This window comes from Poecilia mexicana, unplaced genomic scaffold (genome assembly GCF_051168715.1).
Source record: "Poecilia mexicana isolate PSO_F unplaced genomic scaffold, ASM5116871v1 scaffold_1, whole genome shotgun sequence".
In the NCBI taxonomy this organism is placed as follows: Eukaryota; Metazoa; Chordata; class Actinopteri; order Cyprinodontiformes; family Poeciliidae; genus Poecilia; species Poecilia mexicana.
Window position 1 is genome coordinate 18,770,490 of NW_028263370.1, and position 24,948 is coordinate 18,795,437.

General features: G+C 37.4%; 2 protein-coding genes across 2 annotated transcripts; both read left to right on the plus strand.

The window, feature by feature from the left end:
* The first annotated feature begins 1,025 nt into the window (after positions 1–1,025).
* capn9 (calpain 9) lies at positions 1,026–16,729 on the plus strand. The gene is made up of 20 exons (XM_014973714.2): positions 1,026–1,313; positions 2,763–2,832; positions 3,982–4,100; positions 5,190–5,323; positions 6,069–6,237; positions 6,357–6,440; positions 7,503–7,588; positions 9,267–9,344; positions 10,033–10,193; positions 10,941–11,098; positions 11,659–11,867; positions 11,959–11,995; positions 12,429–12,509; positions 12,591–12,648; positions 13,000–13,064; positions 13,562–13,630; positions 13,735–13,813; positions 15,644–15,760; positions 16,314–16,372; positions 16,468–16,729. The coding sequence occupies exons 1-20, from the start codon at positions 1,113–1,115 to the stop codon at positions 16,492–16,494; spliced, it is 2,061 nt and encodes a 686-aa protein (XP_014829200.2). The 5' UTR covers positions 1,026–1,112; the 3' UTR covers positions 16,495–16,729.
* A 469-nt stretch (positions 16,730–17,198) lies between these two features.
* On the plus strand, positions 17,199–24,362 carry LOC106907840 (uncharacterized). The gene is made up of 4 exons (XM_014973715.2): positions 17,199–17,992; positions 19,645–19,721; positions 21,082–21,196; positions 21,533–24,362. Exons 1-4 carry the CDS (start codon positions 17,716–17,718, stop codon positions 22,510–22,512), a joined length of 1,449 nt encoding a protein of 482 aa, XP_014829201.2. The 5' UTR covers positions 17,199–17,715; the 3' UTR covers positions 22,513–24,362.
* The last annotated feature ends 586 nt before the right edge of the window (positions 24,363–24,948 follow it).

The following is a 24,948-nucleotide window of genomic DNA, read 5'->3' on the forward strand; positions in this document are numbered from 1 at the left end:
CAAAAGTGGAGATTTCCCGTTATACTGCAGATTAACTTAATGCTAGTTCACTGCAAAAACACAACATTTACTAGAATTGTCTGTTGCAGCCCAAGTTCAAACATACAACATATAAAAAGTTAATAAAACCACATTTTCCTTTCATTTATTTCATTTATATTGCTTATACTGCAAAAACATAAAATCTTACCAGGTTTTTGTGGTCTAGTTTCTGGTGCAAATATCTAAATACAACAAACTAACTGACAAGTAACTTTTTGGCAAGATATATGAGCTTGTTTTAAGCAAATAATTCCTTAATGTTGATGAATAAATATCAGCACCACTGGCAGATTATGTAACTTAAAACAACAATGCAAAAAAATAAAGTCTTACCAAGTACTTTTGGTGTATTTTGTCAGGACAAATATCTTTCTTCAGTTGAAATAAGTCAAAACTATCTTACAAGTAACTTTTCTGCAAGATATAGGAGCTTGTTTTAAGTCAATATTTTTAATGCTGATAAAAAAAAAGTTCACTGGCAATTTGTTTAAACCAATAAGAGATTTTTCATGTTATAAGTGAAACGATTTGCACATGGAACTAGCACTTTTTTTCATCAATAATAGAGAATTATTTACTTTAGACATGCCATTATATCTTGCTGAAAAGTTACTTGTAAGTTAGTTTTGTCTTATTTCAAATGTACTAAGATATTTGCTCTAGAAACTAGACATACAAGACTTGGTAATATTTTGTGTTTTTGCAGTTACTTTCCAATAGAACTTCATGTGGATCTACTTTTACTACATCATGAATAGATTTCATGGAAATGTAGTTCAAAAACAATAAAAACACTTCCTGTCTATCTATGCAGGTTTCTTCACTATTTTTTGTGAATGCTCCTGTTACCTTGTCAACACGCGTGTGTCCTCCTGCAGGCCAAGCCCAGTGAGACTGACAGAAAGGGAGTGGCTCTCTACCTGGAGGACAAACCAGTTTCTGTCTGCCTGGGGTGTGACCACCAACCAGCCCTACACAGCCAACACTCTTCCCTACATCCACCACTCTGTCAGGTGCAGCTCACCTCACACCTTCTTCTTCTCTTCCTCCTCTGTGCGCCGAAGAAGAGAATGCCTCTGCAGTCCACTCTGTCCGGCAGGAACTCCAACCAGGTGGTGAGCTCTCAGTGGGACGGGAAGTCGTTTGAGCAGCTCAGGCAGGAGTGTCTCCAGAAGGGGGTTCTGTTTGAGGACCCGGACTTCCCCGCAGCTGATTCCTCGCTCTTCTTCAGCCAGAGCGTTCCTGTGCAGATCGAATGGAAGAGGCCGCGGGTATGTAGGCTTTGAAACATCACAGCTGGTTGATGTTTGGGACGCAAAAATCTGTTGAAAGGAAATATATTTACTTATTATATTAGTAAATGAAAGATACAGTGCAAAAACACAAAAGGTTAACAAAGTAATATTGGTCTAGTTTCTAGCACAAATATACTAGTACACTTGGAATGAGAGAAAACTAATTTGCAAGATATAGGAGCTAATTCCTTAATGAAAAAGTACTAATTATAAGTGAAATAATCTGCTAGTGGAACTAGTACTTTCTTAATTAATCGACATCAAGGAATTATTGACTCTTACGTACTGCTGAAAAGTTACTTGAAAGTTAGTTTTTGTCATATTTAAAGAGTTCTTAGATATTTGCACTATAAACTAGATAAAAATACTTGGTATGATTTTGTGTTTTTGCAGTGTAAGCAAAGTAGAAGAAGGAAATGAAGGGAAAGTTTAATGTTATGAACTTTTTATGTGTTGTGTGTTTTTACTAGGCCTGCCACTAACAGTTATTTTAGATTAATCTATCAATTAATCAATTAATTGGATAAAATAAATCGGCACATTCTACAGCTCTTTCATTTAACCACATAAGCTTTCTTATGCAATATTCAAAAAACATACAAACATGAAAATAAATAATTCACATTACTTTTTAAAACAAGAAAGCAAACATTTTATTGTCTAAATTGCAATACACCATGAGTACATTAGTATATTTGAAACTGGGTTAAGCTAATAATATGCCAATTTTAGACAAATATGCTTTCATTTTAAATGCAAAACACATTTAATATATATATATATATATATATATATATATTATATATATATATATTAAAAACCATAGAATATATATATTCTATGGTTTTGGCTTAATTATTGCTCTGATTATGTTTTTTTTCCTTCACAAAATGGCCTTTGTTGAGTCTATGTTCCAGTTAACGATTAATTGATAACTAAATTAGTTCACGATTATTTCAATAATCGATTAATCACGATTAATCATTTCAGCTGTACTCTCAGTTAACAAACATGAAAACATGATCTGACTGAAACTTTTTGTAAATGGAGTAGATAATATCCACGTTTAACGTATCTGTAGTAAAAATGTCAGTAGCTGGTTTGCAGGTTTCTCTTCATCTCTTTGTTTACCCATTAACCCATTTTTACCCCACCTTTGTATCTCATCTAGTGGAAAAAAAAACTCACCCCTCTACTTTGTTACAATCTCTGTACATTTTTCCTCGGGGCGTTTCTTCTGAGTAAATGGTTCAGCTGCCATCATGGTGTGTGGTGCTGTGTGTATTTTCTGTTAGTGACTGACTGGGATTTCAGACTGATTGATATGTTTGGAATGTGAACACGCCTATCAGGAATGCTCCTGGTGTGGCCTTTAAAAATCAACCAACCTGTTTCCTTTCTTGTTTTTTTCTGTCACTTCTACAGGAGATATGTGAAAACCCAAAGTTCATCGTCGGTGATGCGAACAGGACGGATATTTGCCAAGGACAGCTTGGTGAGTGGTTCTGTTATCTGTCTCTGGCTATGTTCACACAGCAGGCAAACGCGATTTGTATCCGGCGTTTTCACCGCAATCTGATCGTTTCACCCCTCCTAAAATATCCGATCTGTGCCGCTTCCATGTGGTACTGATTCGGATATCTTAATGTTTTCGAAGAGTCAGTGCGCCACTAATGACTATCACTAGTACTTGTGGTTCTTTTCTATTAGCTTCCTTTCTGTTTTCATAAAAAAAAAACTTATTTTACTATAGCTCTCATTGCTAAACAATTTAAAAAATCAATCCATAAACGGCTCCATTCATTATTACTTCCGTAAACAGAGCGCTGCTGTGTGACGTCTACATTCTTCGTCTGCGCATGCGGGTCACCTTGGGGACGTCACACACAAGTCTCATTGGGATTGGTAGTATGATCGAAAAAATATCTGATTTCAGCAAAAATATGGATTTGGCATCGAGACCTGCGGTGTGAATATCGCTTATTACTTCCGTAAACAATGCGCTGGGTGAGTGACGTCAACATTCTTCTTCTGCCATCCGGGTTCTCTTTAAGGACGTAAACGTTTCACACAGAAGTCTCATTGCGGTAATTTGTAGTATGAAAGACCACACAAAAAAACATCGGATTTCATCCAAAAATTTTAATTGTACGACTCTTGGGGCCATTGTAGATAAAAAAAAAAAGGATGAGTAAATTTTTGCCAAAAACACAGAAATTTTCAAAAAACTGATATTTCTGATCTCCAAAAGTCAAAAAGTTGCTAGAATAAAATAAGAAATTTTGATATTATTAATCTCAGAAATTTTCTAAAAAGTTGGAAATTTCTGAGTGTGAGAAATAGAACACTTTCAACTTTTGAAACCTGAACATTTGTAAATGTCAAAAATGTTTGACTACTAATTTCTAGAAAATTTCTGAATTTTTTCTGTTAAATGTTCAACTTTTCAAACCAGAGCTTTTCTTATTTTTCTCAAAAATTTCTGAGATTCATTTCCAAATCCTTGAGTTTTTTCCTCTTTTTTTTCCTGTCTTCAATGGCCCTAATATAGAGTTGACCATTAAGACCTTCTGTGTGAACATTGCTTCACAGTCATATTTTTCATTTGTTCATCCTTGGGGTACATATTGTTTTGTTTCCATAGGGGACTGTTGGCTCCTAGCAGCCATCGCCTCATTAACTCTGAAGAAAGAAGCTCTGGCTCGAGTTGTTCCCCACGATCAAGACTTCGACCGTGGATACGCCGGCATTTTTCACTTCCAGGTACACAACTGTTTGACTCCTGACAGGGGAGACTGAATTTTATGTGTTTTAAATGCCATGATACTTTTATTTTACAAAAGCTTCAAGGGAAAAGGTGGATGAGAATATAGTTAAATTTATGCATTAACTTTTAATTTTTCCTCCTATAAGCCAGTTACCCAATACACAAATATGTTGATCAATGTCCAACTTACTAGTAGTTAAAAACAACTCTGAGTAGGTGGGGTTTTGGTCTTGATTTCATGGAACTCGATATTCTTCAGGTGATAAAAGGCTGACTTTGAAACTGTCTTTATGTGTGTCTCAAGGTTCAGGTCAGAGTCCATCACCAGATTTGGGGCCTGATCACTACTTTCTCAATCAAATAAAGTAGCCTGATATTTTCTGTAGATCCAAAACTTGAAAGGGATTTTCACGGCAGTGTATTAGGGCCACTAGATAGAAAAAAAAGGATTACATTTCCTAGTGCTCCATCGTAGCTTTTGCATTTTTGCTGTATTAAAATAGGCATTTATTTTTCAGTTTCCTTTGGGCTCGGATGAATACCTTTATTTTCAGTAATAAGAACAGAATTTGGAGTCACTTTGTTTCAAAACTCTTGCTATATATAGCCAAGTATAAGAAAGAATAAAAGCTGATTTGGGTGTAGTAAAATTGACTTTTCAGTAAAAATCTCTTGGTTTTATCTTTTGTTAAAACTTGGTTATAAAAACACAAATATTTTATGTTGAACTTACAAATTGAAAGTATCCATCTGAATCTACGGGCCAAATTTCTGTCATTTTTTAATTGTAGTTGGGGGCCGCACAAAATCAGTCCAAGGACCACAAGTGGCCCCTGGGCCTCCCTTTTGACACCCCTGTTCTAATTGTAATAACTGAAGCTGTGCCCTGACTTTATCGTGCTTAAGTTTTGTTTTTGTCCAGCTGGAGAAAGCTATGGCACCACTACACATTTTTCTGCTCTAAGCGTTTGGATGGGTAGAGCCCAAAGGGAAAATAATTACTTTATATATATATATATTTACAGTGTTTTTACAATGAAGGGAGACCAGATTCAATTATTTTATGATGCGTTCTGTTTTATAAGTTCTGGCAACATAACAAATGGCTGGACGTGGTGGTGGACGACCGGCTGCCGACGGTGAGAAACCGGCTCATCATGCTTCACTCTGCCTCCAACGACGAGTTCTGGAGCGCCTTGCTGGAGAAAGCCTACGCCAAGTAAGCAACGCCGACAGCAGATCTCACTAGCTGCGTTTCCATTAACCACAGAATTGCGCAAAATAAAAGAACAAAAATAAATTCGCTTAATGGAAACTCGCTAATTCCGAAAATAAAACTGACGTTTTTCGACAAGAAGTTTTGTCGTCTTGATTAAGCGGTTTTTCAGCCATATGGAAACACTTTTTTTCCCGCGTCACGCGAGTCACGTGACCAACTACTGGCGGAAACCCACGAAGAAGATGACAGGAAGTAATAGGAGAATGTTTTTTTTTGTTGTTTTTTCGGACAATGTGCAGGTAGTTACACCAGAGCTCTCGCAGCATTGCACAGTTCATTAAAAGTTGTGCTTAATCCATATCTCAGACTCTTTCGTAAATTTACGGACTACAATCCCCCCAAAAGCCTCATACGTTGAAGCTAGACGCCAACGTCTCTTCTGATTGGCTGATAGATTATGCTAGCCACGTGCTTGGCTGAACTATGAATAAATCTCATGTAAATGTTTGCATCAATCGCTGTCATGATTTTTTAATAACTTATTGCGTGAATAAGTTTATTCACATGTGAATTTAATTTAATTCCGTATATATCCGAAACACTGCAATTGCGAAATTGTGTTTTTCTTTTCGACATTAGCAGAATGGCGGACATTTGTAATGAAAACGCAGCTACTGACTGGAATAAAGTTGCAGCTGTAGTGAGTTTCATTACTTAATCCAGTTTTCTTTATGGTTTATGTTAGAGTTAACGGCAGCTATGAGTCCCTAAAAGGCGGCAGCACCATGGAGGCCATGGAGGACTTCACTGGGGGAGTTGGAGAGATGTATGAAACCAAGAGCGCCCCAGATAACCTGTTCACAATCATGAAGAAGGCCTTGGACAGAGGATCCATGATGGGATGCTCCATTGATGTAAGAGTACATCATCAAAACATTATGTTTTAATGAATGTCTTTTATGACGATGAAGCTCAGCTTTCTGGTTCAAACATGTCTGGATTCTTTGATTTGTATTTTTATCTTTTTGTCCAGATCTCCAGCTCAGCAGAGTCTGAAGCCAAGACCAGCACAGGCCTGGTGAAAGGTCACGCATACTCCATTACCGGCCTGGAAGAGGTAAGACTACTCACCAGATCATATTTTCTAAATAGGTTTTTAGTACTAATGTACATGATTATCAAACTAGACATCCAATTGAAGATGTCGATCTTAACGCTTACCAAAAAACATATAGGAGACAGATCAGACGAATGAATTTCAAAGAGCTTTAAAAAGGCATTTACAAGGAAAACAACTAAACTGAAAGATTCTTCATATTACATTATCATATTATGTTTTTCTATATATGTGTTGCTTGACATATTGAAGTCTATCTTCTGCCAAATTATTGAGCTAAAAAAAAACAAAAGATATTTATTTTTAATCTATTATATGCATCAGATTGATGCAATTGTCCTTATACCTCTTCAGCTTTCCATTATTTCAAGAACCTCTGATTATTCATGTAACTTCTTAGAAAAAAAGCTTTTTTAGAAATGATTATTGACACTGACATTAGCGTTTAGGACGGCTGTCCTGCTGCTACATGTTTAGCTTTGAGATGCTATTTTAGGCTTGAATAGCTTCACTGACTCCTGTTAGCACGTCTTGAACACAACAATAGTATTTTCTAGCGTCCCATCAGTTTTTTAAGCAAAAATTAACCCAGTGGGTCAAGAGAAGCAGCGTTGTCGTCCAGCCCTGTTTGAGGTGTGCGGCAGATTTACAGGCCTACCAGAAACACACAACTATAAAGGCTCCAGTGCGATTAATGTTTTTAAAATGTTCATGTAATTACAATGTTTATTGTGTTAAAATCAATGTAATTAATTAATCAAAAGTGACGTATAAAATGACGTAATAGTACTTTCCACTTCCACCTGCCTTGTTGACATCAGTTCACAGAAAGTTTGAACTCAGATCAACTTCAGTTCATGTTGAAGAGAAACTCTGTTTGTTTGAATGCTCCAGTGATGCCAGTTACTAATAAAGTAAACAGCGTTAAATTTTAAACAATCTTCATTCTGTCACCTGATCTGAACTTTTCAGAGAAATCTGCCTTTAAATTGTCATACTATGTTGGACTATGTAAAACTAAGCCGGGGGAAATGACAACTAAAATCTTATTTTGCTTTTCAGGTGAATTTCCGAGGCCAGAAAGTGAAGTTGATTCGAATCAGAAACCCATGGGGTCAAGTCGAGTGGAACGGCCGCTGGAGTGACAAGTAAGAGGAAAAGACTGACCTATTCTGACTTTCAAAATAAAAGACTTACATTATTATGACATGTAAAGCCCAGTTTAGATTTTTTTTTTTTACATTTTTAACCTTTTATTCACACAATTTTTCCTCAACTTTCCATAAATCACATGAATCAGCAGAATCAATCATATTGCACAGTTAAGACTTTCTGCATATCAAGAATGTTCCGGTTCCAGTCTGAATGTTCCGGTTCCTGTCAGAATGTTCCGGTTCCAGTCTGAATGTTCCAGTTCCTGTCTGAATGTTCCGGTTCCAGTCTGAATGTTCCGGTTCCAGTCTGAATGTTCCGGTTCCTGTCTGAATGTTCCGGTTCCAGTCTGAATGTTCCGGTTCCAGTCTGAATGTTCCGGTTCCAGTGTGATTGTTCTGGTTTCTGTCTGAATGTTCCGGTTCCCGTCTGAATGTTCCGGTTCCAGTCTGAATGTTCTGGTTCCAGTCTGAATGTTCCGGTTCCAGTGTGATTGTTCTGGTTCCTGTCTGAATGTTCCGGTTCCAGTCTGAATGTTCCAGTTCCTGTCTGAATGTTCCGGTTCCAGTCTGAATGTTCCGGTTCCTGTCTGAATGTTCCGGTTCCAGTCTGAATGTTCCGGTTCCTGTCTGAATGTTCCGGTTCCAGTCTGAATGTTCCGGTTCCTGTCTGAATGTTCCGGTTCCAGTCTGAATGTTCCGGTTCCAGTCTGAATGTTCCGGTTCCTGTCTGAATGTTCCGGTTCCTGTCTGAATGTTCCGGTTCCAGTCTGAATGTTCCGGTTCCAGTCTGAATGTTCCGGTTCCTGTCTGAATGTTCCGGTTCCTGTCTGAATGTTCCGGTTCCAGTCTGAATGTTCCGGTTCCTGTCTGAATGTTCCGGTTCCTGTCTGAATGTTCCGGTTCCAGTCTGAATGTTCCGGTTCCAGTCTGAATGTTCCGGTTCCTGTCAGAATGTTCCGGTTCCTGTCTGAATGTTCCGGTTCCTGTCTGAATGTTCCGGTTCCAGTCTGAATGTTCCGGTTCCTGTCTGAATGTTCCGGTTCCTGTCTGAATGTTCCAGTTCCTGTCTGAATGTTCCGGTTCCAGTCTGAATGTTCCGGTTCCTGTCTGAATGTTCCGGTTCCTGTCTGAATGTTCCGGTTCCTGTCTGAATGTTCCGGTTCCCGTCTGAATGTTCCGGTTCCTGTCTGAATGTTCCGGTTCCAGTCTGAATGTTCCGGTTCCTGTCAGAATGTTCCGGTTCCAGTCTGAATGTTCCGGTTCCTGTCTGAATGTTCCGGTTCCAGTCTGAATGTTCCGGTTCCTGTCTGAATGTTCCGGTTCCAGTCTGAATGTTCCGGTTCCTGTCTGAATGTTCCGGTTCCAGTCTGAATGTTCCGGTTCCTGAATGTTCCGGTTCCTGTCAGAATGTTCCGGTTCCTGTCTGAATGTTCCGGTTCCTGTCTGAATGTTCCGGTTCCAGTCTGAATGTTCCGGTTCCAGTCTGAATGTTCCGGTTCCTGTCTGAATGTTCCGGTTCCCGTCTGAATGTTCCGGTTCCAGTCTGAATGTTCCGGTTCCCGTCAGAATGTTCCGGTTCCTGTCTGAATGTTCCGGTTCCTGTCTGAATGTTCCGGTTCCTGTCTGAATGTTCCGGTTCCTGTCTGAATGTTCCGGTTCCTGTCTGTTTCAGTTCCAAAGAGTGGGATTATGTCGACAAAGCAGAAAAGTCACGAATCCTGCAGAATTCAACTGATGACGGTGAATTTTGGTGAGACCTCAGCCTTATTTTTTTATTTTATCTCATGAAAATTAAAGAATCAAAAATAAAAAACAAACAAAACAAGAATGCATGTATATTTACATACAATGCACACAGAAAAAACAGTTTTCCAACATACGGTAATCATTTTAGCTGTTGTCCTTGTTTGAAAAGGAAAAAGAAGTTTACAGTTTTTTAACTGCTATTCTTCAGTGTAGCTTAAATAAAAATATATGTGGCAGTTTATATCAATATCTTAAGTAAAAACAAATTTTAAACTATATGTGCATTTTTTAAATATGTGTATCTGAATCATTTGCATAATAAGAATATTGCATATTATTTTACTGTTTATGTCTGTTTCATCTTCCATTTAACTGTTAGAAATATAATTTTATACCCTTTTTCAATATATTTATGCTTATGCATTGTTTCATGTCTTTAGCCAAACTCACTCCACAACTCGATATACACATGCTTTTTCATTGTCTTTTTATTTTTTAAATTCATATATGCCCTTAAATTATGCCCTTGTATTCATGCCAAACATCAGCCAAAAATAACTGAATCACAATTATCACAAAATAAAAACAATAAAAGCACGGACCCATCAGGGAAGTTAAGGTTGTATTTCATAAACTCTTCCACATGCAGAAGCCACAGAGAAACGGTTTTATTTGTGTGGTTTTAACTCCAGGATGGAGTTTGAGGACTTCAAGAGGAACTATGACAAGGTGGAGATCTGCAACATGAGCCCCGACGCCCTGGATGACACCACCAAGCGCCACTGGGAGGTCAACGTTTTCGAGGGCAACTGGATCCGCGGCTCCACCGCCGGAGGCTGCAGGAACTACATCGGTGAGACTTTTCATCTGGAGCAGAAGTCTGTGACCGTTACAGCCCAGAGAGACATTTTTACCTCAGTTCACCTGAATTAACTCAGTTAGAGCCACTAATTTCACATGAAGGTTTGAGAAAAGACAACTTGTAATGTTTGGTAAATAGCTACTGTGAGAATTTTGTAATTTTTAAAGAACCACCATTTTATTTCAATCAAAATGTACAAAATTATAATTAATTTACAAAAAGAGGACAAATGCATTTTCTTATGTTGAATTTGGATATTTGTGCAAATTGTTTTAAAAGGATAAAGTTCACAGTTTCCAAGTCATGGCAAGAAAAATACATATAGAACATAAAACTGGTACTTTTTGCAACATTTTGTGTTTTAAATTAAATGCAAATGTTACTATAAAAAACAAAAACTACTAAAACATGCATTTGTAATTATTTTGAGAATTAAAAACATTATCCAGTGTTATTTGGAGTCATTGTGTCAGATCTACTGCAGACAGCAGAACATGCACTGTATTTTTGTCTAGTTTCTGGTGCAAATATCTTATTTCTTAGCACACTTGAAAAAAGACAAAACTAACTTTGAAGCAACTTTTCAGCCAGGTATAGGAGCTTGTTTAGGTGTAAATAAGTCCTTGATAATGATGAAAAAGTGCTCGGTTTTTCTCCAGAACTGTCTCTTTTGTCTTTAAGTGATGCTGTAATTCGTTTCTGTTACGAACCGTTTACGTCAACGCCTGTGTTGTGCAGACACGTTTTGGACCAACCCTCAGTTCAGGCTGCAGCTGGAGGACGCTGATGATGACGATGACGTCTGCAGCGTGGTGATTGCTCTCATGCAGAAGAACAGGCGGAAGCTCAGGAAGGAAGGCCTGGACCTGGAAACCATCGGCTTTGCAGTGTATGAGGTCAGAAAGTGAAATTTAAAAAAATAATAATAATTACAATATTACATTAGACCAATAAAAATTTATTTTTAAAAACAGAAATGTGAGCTTAGAGCAGCAGCAGCTTATTTGGATTGTTTAAACCCAGCGCGAGCGTCGTAGCGCTCATGTTGCGTTTAAAGGCGGCTCGGAAAAACAGGTTACCACATGTTAACAACGGATTAAACAGTTTTAACTGCTGATAAAAGTGACAGAGGACACAGATATGGGACGTGTGGAAGCCTCTACTGTACCAAATTGACATAGGAATAACAGAGAGTTGGCCATTCTAAGGTAAAAACCCAGCGCATACAGTGTTCATGTTTTGTTTGGTTTTTTTTTCATTCAGACGGCTTCCTGCGCCCCCCCTGTAATCCCACAGTTTGGGAACCTCTGGTCTAAGGATGATTTTATACAGAAATTTAGCTTCAGTTAGCGGTTGCCCTTCCTTCAGAAGAAAATAAACTGGCCGTATGATTTCCTCTTGTTTCAAAGAGGATTCCCTCAAACTCAGACCTCATGTCCTCCTCTGTCCTTCTCAGGCTCCGGACGAAGAGGACCAGGTGGGGAAGGACTTCTTCCGCTACCACCCGTCCAAGGCGCGCAGCAGGACGTACATCAACATGCGGGAAGTGTCGGAGCGCTTCACTCTGCCGCCAGGGAAATACCTGCTGGTCCCCACCACCTTCCAGCCGCACCACGAGGCCGACTTCCTCATCCGCATCTTCTCTGAGAAAAAGGCCGAAGCCATGTGAGTACAGCGTCAATCCAGGACTCAAACCCGTAACAAAATGAAATGTTTTACGACTTGCAGCTGTAACAAAATGCTACGTGTTCAACAGAGAGATGGGGACCAATGTGGACGCAGATTTACCTGAGGTAAATAAATCACTGATAATCAGAGCTGGTAGGAACTCCTGTTTTGTATCTTGACTTCTACTTGCAGTATCTTTACTCTTAATTGAGTAAAAATTTCTGGATACTGTTTTTTTTTCTTTGAGCAAATTATTGTTGAAATTCAAATTTTAAATAACTAGTTTGTCTAAATTGAGGCACAAAAACAAGACAAACAATGTAATTTAATTTAATAATGTAATTTTTAAATATTAAATGATGTTTTGATCAGTTACTTGAATCGCCTTTTTACCAAAGACGTTTTCTTTTCTTGTCTCTTGGACGGCTTCCTTACTTGAGTAGAGATACGTAGAAGTAGTGCTACTCTTGCTTCTCCACCCAGTTCTGCTCATAATAAATCAGATCTTGAGTTAACAAATTGACTCTGCTGGTCCTGAGGTTTTGTCTCGTCCTGCAGCCACCGTTGCCCAGCGCTCCAGAGGACGAGACGGAGGAAGAGAAAGGCCTGAGGAGGCTGTTTGATCAGCTGGCCGGTTCGGTAAGAAACGCTCTTCAAGACTCCCAGAGTTTAAATGAACAGCAAACGAGTAACTTTTATTTTTCCTCAATGTAACGACAGGATAAAGCGATCTGTGTGAGAGAGCTTCAGGAGATGCTGAACGGTGTTCTCAGCAGACGTAAGTAGGAAAGCAAACTAACTAAATCTTTGTTTTTATCAGAATGGATGTAAAAGAGAAGAAAATGTAGAGCAAAATAACTACACCACAAAAACACAAAACTTGAAATAACAAATGGATAAAGTAGTCACTTCTTGGTGCTAATAAATAATAAAGAATAGAAACAGGAAAACAAAATGTGCTCAATTAGGAAAAGAAAAATCTAAATAACACAAATAAAACACAAAGTCCCAATTTCTTCTGTATTTTAAAAAACGTGGCGTTGATTTGACCTTTTTTTTCTCAGGAATCTGTTGCTTGAACCTGAAGCAGATATTTTTTGAATAATTACATGTTTTTTTTTGTCTCCAGGAAGAGAGATTAAGTTTGATGGCCTGAGTCTGAGCACCTGCCACAGCATCATCAACCTGATGGACGTATCCTTCCACCTCATGACTGCAGGTTTAAAACGGCTCCTGTTCTGCTAAAAGGAGGAAATGTTTTAAAAAGGATGTTTGGTCTTAACCAAAACAGGACATCTCAAAGTGTGGTGAACGACTTTATCAACAATAACTTCTAGCTTTTCACCAATCTAGTAAATGAATCAACCAGACTCATCTGAAGGAAGTTTTGAAGGTGATTCTGTTGGATTGTGTGGACTACTTTATTGGAGGATATTAATTAGGCTCTAGTGGATTTAAAAAGAACATTTTATTTGAGATGGCTCGGTTCTGTTCATCGTGAGAAGAACTGATCTGGATTCCAGTTCAAGAAAAGCTTGAAATATCCCTGTAATGTTATAAACGGAGACAATGACTGGAGTTCCTGTAAGATTTTTGTACTTTTTTAATAGATTATGAGAAATAGGTTGGTGATACTGGATGATGTGATTATCAAGATGTTGGTAAAGATTTTTCCTAACATAGTGAAACAGGTGGACAACACAGGACAGATGGAGTTCCAGGAGTTTAAGGTGTTTTGGGACAAGATGAAGAAATGGATTGTATGTACTGATTTATGTGGTGAAATATTTTATTGGTGAAGGGTTGAGTAAATTTAGCTGCTGTTGTTATTGTGAAGTTATTTAAGACCAGGTTGTTGTTGCAGATGCTCTTCCTGTCGTTTGACACCGACCGGACAGGAAAAATGTCTTCCTATGAGCTTCGCACGGCTCTTAAAGCCGCAGGTGAGTAAACTGACCAGCTTCGTATATGTTATAAAAATATATTTTAACTTTAAAAAGAAGGACTTTTTATAAGCAATATGCTCCTCAGTGAAGATATTGGTGGAGTGGTGTTGTGGGGGGAAATATACCCAAAGTAATCTTTTTGAAGGCAAAAAGATTATTCTTTCACATGCTATTAATGCCGGCGCTGCCCGGTAGAACAACTCCATTAACTAAATGAAACCTGGAGAGGTAGGTTGATTGATTCAGTGCTGTGCGCCACAGCAAAGAGGAAAATGACATACAAAACAGTCGAGGAACAACTTTAAACCACTCATATTCTTTTTTTTTTTTTGCTCTGTGTATCGGCTACGCTACACTGACACGTTGCCGTAGCAACTGACTGACAACGGCTCCACAATATGCGTCAGGATTCAATACCAAAAAACACTCAAACGTTTCCCGCACTGTGGAAATATTCTAAAGTGATTTTTGTTGAATGTTACATTGATGTATAATCATGAATCTACCCTGATGAGTTGCAAGGAAAGTACAAGTGTAGCCTTACTCTGTTCTGCGTTTTCTTCCCAGTGTGAGTCTTACAAATGGTATCTTGTAAGACGGATTTGCATAAGGACGTGATAACGACATCCTGCAGCTTGGTTAGGGCCCTGGCTTTTCACAGTAGGAGCCAAAAGGTGGATTAAAGAGGAGATGAATCAAATGGTTGTTAGTTTTATAACTTTGTCCTGGACAGGAACTGAGGTTACAGATCAAAGCTGTTTGCTTCAAAGTGGTCATCTTTTCTCTGTAGCTTCAATAAAACCTTTTATGACTGCTGGCCTTAAAACAAAAGGCTGAGCCTGCTCTGAGCAGGGCGGGGTTCGGGCTGCAGAGCACAGTGAGACAGTCATTGGGGGAAACTTCAGATCTCTTTGCCTTTGGATAACTCTTTGCATGTTTGGTGCTTGAGTGGATATCCAAGATATATCTTGTATTTTTAATAAACTTTGGTTGGTTTTAACTCACTGATTCTTCTGGAATCTCCTGCATCGGCGAACCTTAACTGGAGACGTGAAAGTCTCCAACAACACAATGAACAGACATTCAGTCCGTTACAGCTTCATGTTTTAGGCTTGATGTTAATTTTGTGATTATTAATAAGTGACCGCTGTGGTAGATTAGCTAATTTAAACACCTGCTCTCTATTGATGATCTGTCAGAGTTGGTGTGTAGGCCACCTTTTTATTTTGTCACTGAACCGAAACAGACCGGATTCCACAGCACATCTAAATGTTAAGTTGTCAAAGTCAAGCTAGCATAACTAACCTCCCTCTCAGTCACTATTTTTGTTTTGTTAAAACTTTTTCCTAGTTATCTAGTTGTCGAATTTTTGACAAGTAGCAAAGCGCTGCGTCTCTTTTTCTTTTATATATCATGCGTACATTTAAGATTTAGCGCGTTATGTTGACACTTGACAGCTAAAACCAATGCTAGTAAGTTTTGCCTCCGGCAGGAAGATGGGAGGAGAACAAAGTGAGGCGTAAAAGAAGGGCCTGGATTTTACAAAGTTGTCTTTCTGTCAAAGAAGGACTGAGAGTAAATTTTAGAAAACAATAATATGATATTACTGGTTAGATAGATTCTGGTAGGTTTTTAGTTCTGATTTGTTTAGGATGCATTTTTAGGAACAATATTTTTATATGGACTTTCATGAAGTTTTCTGAGAGACTTTTCTACGACCCTTCTAGTTAAAATCTGAAAGCCCAGAAAATGTGTGACTTATTGTTGAAGTGGATCTCATTACATGAAGTGACGGGTCACGTCTAACCTCTGCTTGGGTTCATGCAGGTATGAACCTGAATAACCAGCTGCTGCAGCTGATTGGCTTGAGGTTCGCAGACGATAACTACGACATCGACTTTGACGACTACCTCACCTGCATCGTCCGTCTGGAGAACATGTTCAGTACGTTAAAAAATTTAACTTATTCATTAGAGACAGCAGTAAAAATCAACATTTATGACTGGACAATATTAATCCCTGATGAATGTTTTTGATTTGCCACAATTCAGACCAGAATTATAATAGTTTTTTTGTTTTGGTAACTTTTTGTCTAATTCAGTTTTTAAAGTGTGTTTTCTAGTTTTTATTAGTTATTATTGCTTAGTTTTAGTTTAGGTTTTATTATTTATAGTAGTAGTTTTATCTATTTCATACTTTTAATTAATTTTTAGGTGCAGAATTAAAATCAAAGTATTGCATGGTGATTATGAAAATATTAATTGGGTAAAGAACACTTAACAGAAGATAAAATTTTCAAATTATTAGTTATTGTTGACTGTGGCGTTTTCACCCAACTTTTTCTGTTGCCATTTTGTTTGCTGATATAAGTGACACCAGGAGAAAACTGGTTATTTTTCCCATTAGTCACTAGTTTATTTTAGTTTATTTTTGTTGTTTTGTTTTGGTAGCTAACTATAGTAACCTTAATTTAGACTGAATTGTGTTTCTTATTTAGGAGTTTTCCAGGCCCTGGATGAACACAACAGGGGAAGAGTAAGAATGAACATAATGCAGGTAAAAACCCTCACATAACTCCGGCTGAAATCAAATTTAAATTTGATTTAGCGACAAATCAAGTTGATTTACCTGCATTTTTTCCTCATTTCCAGTTCCTTTTGTTGTCGATGAATGTCTGAGAAAGAGGTGAACGCAAACTACAGGAGGAGCAGAAAGCAGTGATGAATGCCTCCATGTTGCTTTTTCGTACTTTAAAATCTTTATCTGTCCAGTTTACAAGACACTGATTTATTATTGTGAAACGCTTCCTGCACCAAAGTATTCAGTTGGTTAAGCTTTGAATTTTGCTGCCTTTTCTTCACTCAACAGCTGAATGCAAACAAAATGTTAATAAAAAGATCTAAATGTTATAAATATGTCTGCATTTGTTTTGTTTTGCATTTTCATTTACATAATAAGTGAAATCAGTTTAATCAAACTGGTAAGACACAAAATTTAGATTATTATTAATTATTATTGTTAAGATACTCTGCCTAACCAGATAATTTAGCTCTCAGTCTGACTCTGAATTCTAATAGGATTAGGACCCCCCAAAGTACAAACAAATAAATTTCTGAGTTTAATCTCAGAATTGTGGATTTTTTTCTTAGAATGTTTTTGTTCTCAGATTTATTTTTTCCTCAAAATTCTGACTATTTTTCTCAAAATTTTGATTTTAACCTGAGAATTGTAACTTTTTTTCCAGAATCCTGACTTTTCACCTAATTTTCATATTTTTGCCCTCAGAAAAAAAAATTCTTGAAACATTTTCAGATTAATCTCAAAATTTAAGTTTTTTTTTCTTGCAAATTTAATTTTTTTTCCCTCAAAATTCAGATTTCGATCTCAGAATTCTGACTTTTCTCTGAATTTTAACTTTTTTCCCAGAATTCCAAACTTTTCCTAAAAATTCTGACTTTAATTATTTTTTTTCTAGAACATCTTTCAGATTAATCTAAAAATTTCGGAGTTCTTTTTTTTAATTCTTGACTTTTACAAACTCAAGTTTTCCTTTATCTTTTTCTTTAGAAAATTTAATAGATCAATCTCAAAATTTCTTGTACATTTTTGGCAGAAATTTACTCATTTTTTTCTATCTACAATGTCTCTAATGCGCCGTCGTAGTATTTTATATATTCGCCGAATAAAAATTATCTAGCGTATCACCAACAATTCAAACTTGTCACTTATTCATTTGTGACGCATTCCTGTTTGTTTCTAACGTCTCATGTCTGCGCATGCGCGCCTTGCCGGGAATCGGAACATGACAGTTTAAAAACAGCAGACACTTTTAACTGGAAGAAGCAGGCTGGTTTTGTCTGTATGAGTCCATCCAGACGGCACCAGGAAGACCGCTGGGGATGATGGAGGACTGTCTGGGCTTCCAGGCGCAAATCGCCTCGGTAATAGAGATTTTGGCCAATTCGGCGGTGGTGGAAATCTGCAAACTGGTGGACGCTGGCTATGCGGCTCTGCGCTCCCAGATGGACCTGGAGCTCGACAAGAGCCAGAAGGAGAACGATGCCCTGCGGCAGAGGCTGCAGGAAATGGACGTGAAGATGAGGAGCTGCGAGAAGAGGCTGAGGAGGAGCCGCCAGCGGGAGGAAATGTACGCCGTCCATTTGAAGCCTGGAGAAGGTAAACGGACGGAGATGGCGCCGGTGGGACCGTTGGTTTGTGAATGAGCAGGATTAGAGAGGTTTGGGGTTATGTCGGGATGGGGATGACTGAATCCCAGACGAGCTTATTGGTGTGAGAGATCAACTGGTGACAACAGCTGTCTGAGGCTGACGCTCAGTGGGCGTGGCTTCCAGAATCCCCCTCCACCAGGGCCGACCAAAGCCTTTTTGGGGGCCTGAGCAAATCTTAATTTAGGGCCCCCCCATACCAATATATCAACACTGGATGCTTCGTCATTCCTAGTTTACTCCAAGGCAGTGGTGTCCAAACTTTTTGACAATCTGGCCAAAAATATCAAATTTTGGAAAAATAAATAAAGGTGGGTATAAAATGTACACTATATTTTATTGAATTGTAGATTTCAAACATAAAATGCTCTTGCAGGTTTTCCAGATTAAACAAAAAAACAGCAAACCATATCCAACATTTTTAAAGTTCATCTTATTTTTATTTATTTTTTGTGTCCTTTTATCAACAAGAACCAGACATGGCTCACTCTTGATTTATTTTTGCAAAGTTTCTTAAATGATTGTGCCCAAGTCTGCATTTTAGTAAATACCACTGGAGTTTTTGTGTTTTGTTTTTGTTTTTTTGTCTCTTTTTACTAAAATACATTCAAAACAGAAACCTGGATGAATACTCTGTGTTGGACTTTATATTTTTCCATTTGCCCGGCAAAGCAAAATTAAGACATTCTTGAATTGAGATCAAGGGCCAGCCGAAATCGTTCAGAGGCTGCAAATGGCATTGTGGACACCCTGCTCTAAGTCCTTGTCTACATGTAGCTATGATATCTGATAAACTGAACAGATACTGTGAAAACTGTAGCATAAGAGGAAAAGAAACAGAATTGTTGGAGATGTTTAACCCAATAAAACAATTTCCAAGGCTTAATCATGATGCAATATAAATGAAATAGTCATTGAGTGTCTTTCAAAACAAATAGAAAATAAAACATTATATTTCACTTAAATAAAATAAAGCTATTAATGTTCATAAAAAACAATATGTATTGTCCTTAATTTTTCAGCACGCAGTTTTCCTTTCTAAACAAAATAACCAAAGACATGATGCCACTTATTAAATAAACATGTCTTATCACAAAACACAATTGTGCATATTTACCTCATTCTGCTTTCCAAAGACGTTATTTTAAGTATTTCCCTCTAGTTCCTTCATTTCAGCAGTCCATTAAACCCACGAAGAAATATACCGTTATTCAAAATGACCACAAGGTGTCACTGTTGGACAAACAAAAGAGCAGGAGAATTTTAATTCCTCTCCATTTAAAAGCAGTAAAAACGAACGATAACAAAAACTCTGGCCAATGTAAATGTTTCCTGAAGGCGTTGTTTTAGAAAGAGCAGGAGTTTTTAAAGAGAGAAAGTGGTAGATTACATATATTTGATTTGTAGTATTATTTTTTAACAGAACCAAACCTGTAGACCTTTTCTGTGATGATCTCAAAACCTAAAAAACGATGGTCCAGAACAACTTCAGGCAAACCTGACTGAAACCAAGTCATGCATTAAAGGAGTAGTTTTTTTTTTTTTTTTTTTTTTTTTTGGTAAAGAATAATGCATAATACAGTTTTATGTCATATTTTTCAGTTTCTGGCAACCATCAGCCTCTGTTGGCGCCTCTTCCTGCAGCATCTGAAGACGTAACATTTCATCATGTCTCACAGGTAAATATAAATTGGAATTTAAAATAAAGATGTTCAACTATTGTTGAGAGAAAAAAACAATATTCAATGGAAAATCACAAAGAATTAAGAAATATTATTCTTAAATTGACAGTATATACACTCATAGCCCAAAATATCATCACGTGATTCACAAATTGTCGCCACATATCATGAAAGAAACAGTTCAAGCATTTATAACACAACTAAATAAAACAACAAACAAAAATACTTCAATGAGAACCGAAGAGTTTATAAGAAAGCAGCTAAGTGGGAGACATTTTACTTAATGTAAAGCACGGTGGTGGAAGCATGATGGTTTGTTTTATTTCTACTACCGTCTCCTAGATTTACCCGTCAGTATATGCTGTGATCAATAAATGTCTTATTTTTACATGACATTAAGACCAGCAGTGATTGAAGTTAAACAATAAACTATACAAAAACATTTCCATATATTTTAAGTGCTGTATTTGATCAATAGAAATTTAGACAATATAATATTTATTGTTTTAGAAGTAAACAGGAGAAACGGTCAAGTTTTAAAGTTTTCTTCAAGTTATTATTTTCAATACGTACACTGTAAAACATTTGAGCCACATTTGTGTCGACTATCTTCTACTCTTTAAGTCAAATAAATTTAACAAGTTTTAGATTTTTAACCTAATAAAGTTCATTATCAGATCAGAAATTTTGTTCATGCAATTTGAAACAAGAATTTAAAGCAAAATAAGTAGTTTTTTATCTTGATAATGTGAGTAAAATAATAGAGAAATGTGACCTTTAACCAGGGCAGATTTTTTTCTTGCATATTGTGAAATAATTATTTGGTTTAAATCGCAGCATTAAGTTAAAACTCACAATTCAAGATTAACAAACTTAAAAAACTATGTTTAGAAAACTTGTCTCTTGTTAAATCAACTTCATGAACTTTAATTTGAGTCAAAACCAAAACAATTTTCTTGTGACTTAAATTGGATCTTCAAGGCAGCAGGTGGACTTTCATTTTCAAGTTAAACCACCTTCAAATGTTTTACAGTGTAAACAACGAGTCAATAATATTAGTAACAAAATAAAAATATATACATTAATCAAACATAAAACTGACTCGTCCAGTATACACATTGTACATTTCAGTCTGGAATACATATAATTATGTTACTATTATCTTACAGTTTCCAAAATGTACCTTCACAGTTATGTTTATCAGTCTACAGTATCGATAATCTAAATACCGTCTCCTGTACGATGAAAACTAACATTTTCTATTCTATTTAATCCATTCATACAACACATCCAATTATATTCTATGTTCACTAAAAAATAAATAGTTTATTTATTTGGTTTATTTACTGTATTCCAGCAAGAAGAAGCTAAGCTAGCCTTGCAGAAACAGGTGAAAAAGGAGCGAGAAAGCTGCAGCCTGGATGTGAAGGTGGAGGTCAACATCAGCACCGACTGTGGCGACCTTTCTTCTGGTGAGATGTCCTCCCATCGTAGTTTTAGCTGCTTCTGATTGGTTTTTACTGATTTTTCCAGGACCTTTGATCCTGACAATAATGTTGCTGCTTTTTTTAACATATTTAGATTTTGCTTCTTATGGGAAATCAAAGAAAACAAGACTTTGCTGCCAATTATAGCAAATTTATGTTAAGAGTTTATATTAACTGTAACAAAGTATGTTTTTTTGAGAATTGTGATTGTTTCCTATTAATTATTTAGTCAGAAAATGTAAACTTGAAACTTCAGAGGTGAATGTGCATTGTGGATCCATTTTACTTAGAGAACTTCTTTCTCTTTCTGTCCTTTTTCAGCCCAGGATGAGAGTGAAGAACCTCCTCCTGCTGATATCGTCACTGACACCAGTACCAGCACCTTGCTGTCCTCCTCGCAGTCTTCTCCGTCTCCCACTGACGCCACAATAGATCTGACCTTCAGACCTCGAGCAAAACGGAAGGCCATGAAACCTTTGAGCAGCAGTTTTCCCGCCGGCAGCGTTGGCGTTCAAAGCCCCGTTAGCAGGGAGTTTACCGAGTGCCTTCCAGGCAGCGAAATGAAGCCAGAGGAAACTACAAATGACAGCCTTCATCCTTCTAATTTGGCAGCTGCTGTGAAATCAGAAGAACCCAGCGCTGACCTTAACTTGGACCTGGATCTGGCCTGGATGCAGGAGCGGGTCAGTCATCTTGGTGCAGCTTATGCAGTTGCACACCTGGGTTTGGGGAACACAAACTCTGCACATGCTTTGTCCTCCTTTCCTTCCCAGGGAGAGGCAGACGCTATAGACGGTCCAATGGCTGTCACTCATGAAGTGGCTGCTTTTGCGCCATCTTTTGACATGGCTGCCGTCATCGCCGCTCCACATCCTCCTCCGCCCTCCCACTGCACAGGTTCTGCAGCTAGACCACCTAGCCAACGGCGGCCGCCCAGGAACGGCGCTGCGTTTAATAAGGAGCTGCTGGTGTGCGCGGTGTGCCGGCTTGTCTTCCCAAACGCTGCTGCCTTGGAGCAGCACCAGCAGATTCACACGGGGGAGAGACCGTACACCTGCCCCCACTGTGGGAAAGGGTTCGCCCAGCCTAACAACCTGAGGGTCCACCTTCTTGTCCACACTGGTGAGAGACGCTACCGCTGTACACTGTGTGGGAAAAGCTTCATCTCTTCAAGTCACCTGAAAAGGCACCGCACAGTTCACACACAAGAGAAACCCTACAGCTGCTCCCGCTGTGGACAGTCCTTTAGCCAGATGTGTAGCGTTCGGAGACACCGGCAGCAGTCCCAGTGTGGCATGTAGATGGTGTTTAATCTTCCCTTAAGCCAGACTCTAAATATTCAGTCTTCTGTGTATCTGTGTGTGTTAATCGATCGTCTGCTTGAACAAAGGACATTAGACTTAACTCTATCTGCTACTTCATGACTGGTGGGTTTGTTGTTTTCAATGGTGTTGTCAAAGCTGTCTTAATGCGAATTATTCTAGTCTCCAAAACATTTTCCTGTTCATACTTTTAAATGGACAAAGTGAAAAGATTACTTTTCTTTGTTACCCAAATAGGTTCCTAACTGTGAGGCGCCATTCGTAGAGTTACACAGTCAGAAATTAAGAGCATTAATTTCAGTTATTTAGCCTGTCATCAGAGGAAAAAAATTGGGAGTTCATTTTTCAAAGTCACATTTTCACTATTCATTTATAAATGTCAGAATTTGAAACTAAATATTTAATTAGCAACCTAAATATTTTATCAGACTAAATATTTTGTTAGCAAAACGCTTAGCATCAAACCAAACATTTAATTAGCAACCTAAATATTTAGCTTCAAACCAAATGATTGGCTCCCCACTAAATATTTAGTTTGAAGCTAAGCATTCAGTTGGTAACTAAATACTTAGCTAAGCTAAATATGTAGTTTACAAACTAAATATCTTTCTCTAAGTATTTTGTTAGTTGGGGTGTGCTGTGGTGGCGCAGGGGTTAAGCACAACCCACATATGGAGGCCTCAGTCCTCGACGCGGCTGTCGCAGGCTCGATTCCCGGCCTGGTGACCTTTGCCGCATGTCTTCCCCCTCTCTCGTTACCCACCTTCCTGTCAACTAACTATATTTTTAGCCCCTCTCATGACAGGCTAAATAACCTGAATTATTGCTGCTAACTTTTGACTGTAACTTTACAAACGGCCCCCCATACCTAACTGGGTAAATGATCACAAACTATATAAATGGAAACCACAATAAAACATGTGAAGTTCTCCAAATGTTGTTGAAAGAAGTTGGAGTGCTTTCTTTATTGCTCCACAAAGACATTGTCTTGCATGATAATCATAATTACATAAATACAAAAATTACATAAATAATTATCATAATTACAGAGATTAATGTAAGTAATTCAACAAAACCAACATGATCTTTTTAGTATAATTTCACCTACTTTCAAAGCAAAGCTCTGAGCTTAGCCTTTTTCTTTAAGTTTTAACTGAACTTTATTAACAGAGACAGCAATGAAACAGAAAACACACAAAATTTTTTTTCTTACAGTCTCAAGTTAAACCAGATCAAAGGTCAGGTCAGTCAGAATCAACAAAATTATTTTTATTTGATAAGTTCCACAAAAATGGAGGAAAGAAACTGTTAGATTTATTTGTTATGTCTTAAAAATGATGACGTTTCATACAGAATGTTTACTGTCTCTTTAAATAATGTGGGGGAGCCCAGTGATGATGTCATGACTTTGGAAACCTCTGATTGGCCAACTGACAGTTTGCGTTAAAACTACTTTACTTATGAAAAGCAACAGCTGTGGCAAAGTGCTCTACAGATAAAATAAATGAATACTCAAAATATGGAAGAAAAATAGAAATAATTTGTCATAATAACCCCAGATTTTCTTAAATGTATTTAATTATATATTCACTACAGCATCTCCTATAAGATAAGTGACCTTTACTGTGATAAATCTTTATAATTTGGACACTTTACTGAGAAAAGGCTTACATCATGTGATATTTTTAATTATTTAAATTTACTTTACCTTTTATATAAATTGAGCTTAAAGTGTAGTGTGACTCTTCTTAATATCAGTATTAGTTATAATGAAATACAGCAAAACAGAATATTGTGAAAATGTGTCAAAATAAAACCCTACATAACTGTGTTGTGTTTATATTTCTTTGAATGTAATCTTCATAATATACAAGTTAAAAAGAGTATAGCAGATTATTATGGTGGCCTGGAAGGGTCAACAACAGGCAAACGCCACAACATATTTTTTGAAGTGTTTTTTCCCCCATTACCTTCACAAAACCACTGTTACTTTTTTTTTCTCAGCAACAATTTGTCAAGAGCACAGCATTACATTATATAGTATATTAGTACATTATATACCTTAATTACACACACTGATGTCTTTATTTTTGATAATTATGATTTTCTGCTTACAGCTAATGAAGAAATTAAAATCAGAATTTTACACCAGAGCAATAAAAAAAATAATGCAGAAATGTGGGGTTAAAGCCAAAGTATTAATGAAAAATATATTTTCTGACACATTTGTTAAACCTGTCAATGTTGTGATAGGATAATGTAAAACAGATCAATTGAAAAAAAGGAAATCCTCTGTTTTCAATGCTCAGCTGGAAACAACCAATCATGAGCCAGGATGTGGGTCTTAGCGCTGTCAATCTTGCTCATGCTCCCTCTTGCTCTTTCATGCTCCCTCTTGCTCTTTCCAGAATCTTC